This window comes from Alternaria arborescens (genome assembly GCF_004154835.1).
Source record: "Alternaria arborescens strain FERA 675 chromosome Unknown contig_19, whole genome shotgun sequence".
NCBI classification, from domain to species: domain Eukaryota; kingdom Fungi; phylum Ascomycota; class Dothideomycetes; order Pleosporales; family Pleosporaceae; genus Alternaria; species Alternaria arborescens.
In genome coordinates, this window is record NW_021167874.1 from 555,863 (window position 1) to 562,200 (window position 6,338).

Genomic DNA, 6,338 nt, shown 5'->3' on the forward strand with positions numbered 1-6,338 from the left:
CTGCTTGGCATCAAGTGTCACGAACCATGTCTACACCAAGGGGGTGTAAGTAGCGAGTTCAAAGAAAGTGGTTATGATATAAGAAGGGCTGACGCCAGGATCTTGTCGTCAGCTTGGGTAGTTTAACACAAAGCCAACGTTTGGATACGTCCTAGCCTGTCTGCATCTTCTCGCCGTTCTCTTGTGGCTCGCTTGAAGAGATCGAAAGCCCCTCCATAGCGAGCTTAGCCTCATACTCGTCAACTATCAGCTTGATGGTACGGTACTGAGTGCTGTTGGCGCCGAACGTTGCAAGCGCATTGCGGAGTGAAGACTGGAGCTGAGAAAATTTAGTCGTGTCCAGTGCGTTATAGAGAGAGTTGGAGGAGACATACGCTGAGAAGCAAGTCGTCTGCCTGAGCTGACATGGTGCCTGTTGGATATACTGATGCTGCGTTTGGGATTGGGGATGTGCGTTGTGTGAAATTACAGACTATTTCTTTTCATAATGCTGACAAAGGTGTTGGTGAGCGTCTGAGCGAGTGTTGTTGCAGATTGTAGTGATGAGTCATGTAGCATCGCAGCCCTCAAGCAAAAAGAAAGCCATGGCCCACAAAGAGCCAAAAAAGATGGGCAATTGAAGCGTTGACAAGAGTGGGATTCGAACCCACGCCCGTGAAGACTGCGGTAGATGCTTAGGAGAACCTAAACGCAGCGCCTTAGACCACTCGGCCATCTTGCCGTTGATTGCTTCATGTATAGCAAAGCGTTTTACGTCTTCATATAATCATTGACGTCAGCAGAAGGCTGAATGTACAAAGGTTGGGAGGTTGCAAAGAATCGCATCCCATGTGGAGACGCCCCACCACGAACTACACAGGAAGCGAGCGAGCCCACACGCGAACACGCCTTGACGATAGATTAATGGCCTCAGATACATGGAGATGTCGTTGTAGTATCTACTGGTGCTGTCGAGAGTGACTCGTTTTGCCTTCGAAGTTCTTGTATGGGACATCACCACGAACACTTAACCAGGCCGGCGTGCGCACTACACCAAGATAGCAATCGAAGAAAGCGTATCGCAAGTCATGTCATTGTGCAACAATACACATCACATCGACATGCACAACACCATCCCGTGTCAGTGAATTGTAACAAACAGTCACATCTTCGCGGCTGTAGTCGGGCAGGGCTGAGTCATAGAACGTCACAAGAGTCACTGTCACAAAGAGTCAAGGACATCACAAGAATCACTCCCAAAGAGTCATTTGTGAACATCATGTATATGTAAGGAGACTATCCCGGAGGCTTCAGCACGAAAGCGCTCCACAACTATGAATGCATCAATCAGAAACGAACAACACCACATTACCACCTACACCAGGCGGAGTCAATCGAAAACCACTAGGGGAGACTGCACACCGGCGACAACAATATAAGATCAAAGCATGAGACACCACCCAGCCGGAGCCGGAAGGCGACAGAAGCGAAAGGAAATACCGCGGGAAACAACACGGAAAGGAAAACTTTTGCCGAAAGGCAAGGCTGGTTTCTTCACCAGCTCCTTACGACCACCGGGAACCATATGAGAGAGACGACATTCACTGTCCGCTGTATCCATGAGCCATAGCAATGCTCTTCCACTTTTCGACTTCAGCTTCGAGCTCAGAGTTGCGCTGCTCGAGGGTGCTGACATGGTCAAACTTCCGCTGACGCGACTCACGGGCAGCAAGGGTGTTGCGTGCCCGCTTCAAGGCAATCTTGTCACTGGGGTCGACGGTGATGCTGGGCAGAGGACCCTTGCGCCGACGAGACTTGCTGATGCCGTTTGTTGCAGGTGAGTTGGTGACAGACGACTTTCGTCGAGTATAGTTGTCCAAAACGAGAGGAGAACCGGTGCTGGAAGAACCGGATCGCTCCATAGACTGGCTGCTCATAGTGCGGTCCATAGGCATGGAAATGGCAGGTGCATAGACAGTGTCAGGAATCTTGGTCTCCTGCTCCGGGAACAGGGAGAACCAGTCGCTCGTGTCAGAAATAACCGGCTCGCCGTTGAACATTGGCGAGCACTCGAAGCTGTCGTTGATGAAAGGGGAGTCACCAATATCAGGGGAAGTAAGGTTGGTAAACGCCGTGGAAGGGGGTGCAGACCCAAAGGCATCGTTAAAAATGTCCTTGGGGGACACGGTGCGCGTAGACCCGGCGGCAACGGAAGGGTCGTTGATCGCCGTGAATGCGGACACCGAGTCCATAGAAAAGCCTCCGTTGTTGAAGTTGGACATCAGGCTTGCGCCCGAGTCGAAGGAGTTGTTGCTGTTCAAGTCTGCGGGGAAGGTGAGCTCGCGATCGAGAGCGGAAAAAGCGTGCGTCGTACCTGCCATGTTTGTGACGTTGTGCAGTTGGGGAGTGTTGTTGCTAGAGCTGGGGAACAGTGGAACCGGAGGACGTTGGCGTAACCGTGGCTGTTGGAATTCTGTAGTAGATGACGGGGCAGAATTTGCGTAAAAGTGCTGGCCGTTGTTAAACGTATGCCCAGGCTGAGGCGCGCTCGGTGCTCGCAGAGGCCGTTGGGAGACCTGTGGTGTTTCGTAGAGCACAAAGTCCGACTGCGGACGGGCGAATGCGTGTTGACTCGTATTTGGTTGCCGAGAGGCTTGGGGAGCTGGTGAAGAGAGCCATGATGACTGTTGGGAAGCCGTGATGGTCGACGTGAAGTCGAACGGGAGGGGAGACGGCGAACTAAAGCTGCGCGAGGCTAGACTTGAGTTCAGAGGTTCCTGAAAGGAAGACTCTGAGGTTGTAGTTGAAGTGGGGAAAGTGGTTATGGTTGGGTAATCCAAGGTGCCGGCTATTAGCTGACTGAGAGGCGCGGGGGAAGTTAAAAGGCAGCCATTGTTCGTGACTGTCTTGTGTATTACTTTGTGGTGTGGTATGTTGAGATGAGTGGGAAGGAGAAATTCAGGCAGCGAGGGAAGTGGGGGATTAATAGTAACCGGAAGCGAGCACGGCACCAGAAAGGCCCGAGTTCTGTGACTCACAAAACGTGCAGCAGTGTCGGTGGCTCCCAACCAATAGCTTCGCCCACCGGCGCCATCCTCCATCAGCCCTAGGCCCCGATCCGGTTAAAGAGGCATCACGCTCGCCAAACTGCACGCTCCATTTTCGTCCTTTGATGTGGCTGCGCGGCCTCTCCATGGGGTCTCAAGTCTGATTATGCCTGCTCCCGACCTCTAGGAGGCGTCGCATTCAGCATTTGCCCATACAAAGCAAAATCGTCAAACCTCGCGACCATGGTTAGCTGTGGCCTCCATCCAAATCGCAGCCACTAGACATCAGGCATCAGCTTTTGTGCGCATGTACCAGTAGGGCGCGCGCCATCAAACATGGGGCACCCTAGTCAGCTGCACATTGTTCCAACCGGTGGAGGTGATTACGAAGAAGCCATCCCAAGACGGGAGAGATGTAAGAAGAAGGCGGAGCAGCTGCGCCCTTTCCATCAATCGTAGATTGCCAGATGCGCGCGGTATGCGCCTTCGTTCTCCAGATTGATTGCCAATACCGCATTCTCCGGCGTCATTGCGCAAAGTCTCTGAGAAGCCAGGTGAGATCAAAGGTTTGGCATCAGGAGCGGTGAACAACTGTGTGAAACATTGCGGTTGTCCTGCCACACCCAGCGCACTGGGTCCCAGGGTAAATCTGACGGTCTTATCGATATTCGGATCCGTACTCAGCCTCCAACATGCTGCAGAGTACCCAGTATGGCATTGGTCAATGAGGGCGGCTCCGCGTGAATCCTGGCATATTCAGCCTCACTCCAGTGACTAGCGGTCGCACCTGCTTGGTTAAACTTGCGAGTTCTCGTTGTGTTTGGTTCGTCTACTGACAGCACACCTTGACGCGACATGCCCGTCACTGCGTGTATTTCCAAGGCTGCAGACACCTCATTCGGCCCTACACGGCCGCGGATAGCTGTGTTTCAGGTTGGAGTAGCACGCCAACGAACAGCTTACCTAACATTCACAGGAAATGAGGGTCTGCGATTTCATGTGTTGACGGTCGATAATCCAACACGTTGGTATCCCGTCATCAAGTGGGGCTAACCTGCGCAACCATTCTCTATGGGGATGTGCATGGCAGAGCTGGCGGATTAGGCGTACCCAGTCATCATCCCTGGCTCTACGCGGAACGACAACAACATCTGATCTGCTCGAGATCCCCACTTTCTGCGCTATCACCTCTCCAGCCTAAGCATTTCTGTGACACTGCACAATGGTACAACAGAATGTGAAACCACCTGGAAAACTCCATGCGGCTTGCGATGAGTGCCGTGAGTACCTCAAGCTAGGCTCCCATCTGCCCCGCGCGACGCTCAACTATACCCAGGCACACGAAAGTTGAAATGTTCGGGCCATACACCAAGATGCGTCCGTTGCCAGAAAGAGAAGATCGAGTGTGTTTACTCGCTACGGAAGCAGATGGGTCGCCCTAGGAAGAGGATGAGGGAGGACGAAGCGGACGAGCCTACGGAAATACCTGCAGTAGTGCGAGACGAACATGTCGACATTTGGAATGACTTCTCGGGAATGCCAGACTTTACAGATCTCGACAGCCTACTATCACCGCCGCTTCTGCAAGATGTGCAATCATCGGACGGTTCGGCAGGCAATGAGATTATTACACCGCAACATCACGACCTCAGCCTTCAAGATCAGTTCCAAGTGCCATCCGGGTGCAACGATACGTATGTGAGACTCAGCGGATCGATATCGATGAATGCTGAAACCGTTGCAGGTATACTTTGGATACAACCGTCGATCCACTGTTATGGAATCTGGCGCCTGCCATCCAACCTGATATCCAGCCTATTGGCCCTCACCATACTTTCTCCGATCAACCAACCACAGGGCAGTGTTCGTGTCTGACAACAACGTGGCTAACCCTGACCGAATTACAAGCTGTCGTCACCTTTCACTTCCCTCAAGTTGTTTTGCCCCTACGGAAAGCGATGACATCGCTCTCGGAGTTGATACACTGTAATCAATGTCCACGAGAGTCATACTCAGCGATCCAGAATGTGCAATCAATAGTATCCGTAATGAAAGCGGTAGTGGAACGCTTCAACAAAGTTCTGATCGAAGTCGACCGCGAGGCGCTACGCCTAGAAGAGACGGGTCAAAAGAAACCATATCGAATTGGCGACAACAACCCAGCTTTGCAGCACCTACATACTGGCACTCTTGACTGCCCAATGGGATTCAATATTGAGATCGAGGGGAAGGACTGGAAGAAATTAGTCAAGACTGCATTGAAGACTGAGGTCTATGGCGGAGGAAGCAATCCTCGACCATTACTGGATCTAGTAAAGGAGAGCGAGGCAAGACAAGAAAGCTGGCATACTAAGAACCACTCTTGGAGCGATGAGATGAAACATTTACATGCTGGAAGGCCTGAATGTGATAATTCTGGGGCCTGTGAGGCATTGGGAGCGCAGCACATACGGAGAGCAATCAACAACCTCAGGTGGGACTGAGAAATCAAAGATAATTTTGGCACTTCATACTGCGTAGACTGGCCTATCCCACGTCTCTTCTCATCATTAGCTCTCATATGGGAGTAACTCTAACTGAGTACACTTCTCATTGGTAGGTCCAGACCTCACTTTACTGCCAGTTCATTCATATCTTTACCTATAACACACTCACCTTTTCTAGTGAGTAACTAGCGCTTGTTCAGGACATATAAAACACCAACCGTTCCTAGAATTCATTTCTCTACTTCGATTCACTATTTCTACACTTGCCTCTTCCTCAGAATTTCCCAAACATCCAGCGCTAGTTCGTCTAATTATCGATCTCTCTAGCAAAGGGACTTACAAATATAATTAGCATAAACACGATCAAGCAACACAACAGGCTACGCGATGAACAAACTCTAACTTCACAGCCTCATCAAGATGACATTACTTTCCCGTTCCTCGTCCTACCTGGTGAGATGAGCAATACGGTCTATAAGTGCGCATTGGTTGATAAGAAATACTCTGTCTGGTTCGAGACAGTTAGAGACAAACAAAATGGCAGCGGTAAGTGATTCCGAGCTGCGAAGAAGTTCCTTCTCATAACTTGTATCCCAGCCGCAATACACCCTAGAGGCATACGCTGCATCATACATTATCATACCAGAGACTATAGCATGGTAAACACCTTCAGGATGTGATGTGACTGGGGTAAATCTCATGAAAACCTAGCTTTTTCGCAACAACTGTAATTGCTGGCTCTCATCCAGATACTATCATTCGTATTCATATAGCATATCCCAAAGTCCTAGCCCGCGATGATATACCTAGCTTAAGATAGCCTACT

The 6,338-nt window shown here is 50.8% G+C and overlaps 3 protein-coding genes across 3 annotated transcripts; 1 reads left to right on the top strand and 2 right to left on the bottom strand.

Moving 5' to 3' along the window:
* Nucleotides 1-151: 151 nt before the first annotated feature.
* On the bottom strand, nucleotides 152-407 carry AA0111_g8123 (hypothetical protein; the record flags this gene model as incomplete). The annotated part of the gene is made up of 2 exons (XM_028654536.1): nucleotides 152-319; nucleotides 375-407. The coding sequence occupies 2 exons, from the start codon at nucleotides 405-407 to the stop codon at nucleotides 152-154; spliced, it is 201 nt and encodes a 66-aa protein (XP_028504389.1).
* Nucleotides 408-1,580: 1,173 nt separating this feature from the next.
* AA0111_g8124 (hypothetical protein) lies at nucleotides 1,581-2,360 on the bottom strand (the record flags this gene model as incomplete). The annotated part of the gene is made up of 2 exons (XM_028654537.1): nucleotides 1,581-2,302; nucleotides 2,354-2,360. The coding sequence occupies 2 exons, from the start codon at nucleotides 2,358-2,360 to the stop codon at nucleotides 1,581-1,583; spliced, it is 729 nt and encodes a 242-aa protein (XP_028504386.1).
* A 1,888-nt stretch (nucleotides 2,361-4,248) lies between these two features.
* On the top strand, nucleotides 4,249-5,509 carry AA0111_g8125 (hypothetical protein; the record flags this gene model as incomplete). Its single annotated transcript, XM_028654538.1, has 3 exons — nucleotides 4,249-4,306; nucleotides 4,363-4,720; nucleotides 4,771-5,509. The coding sequence occupies 3 exons, from the start codon at nucleotides 4,249-4,251 to the stop codon at nucleotides 5,507-5,509; spliced, it is 1,155 nt and encodes a 384-aa protein (XP_028504385.1).
* Between the last annotated feature and the right edge of the window lie 829 nt (nucleotides 5,510-6,338).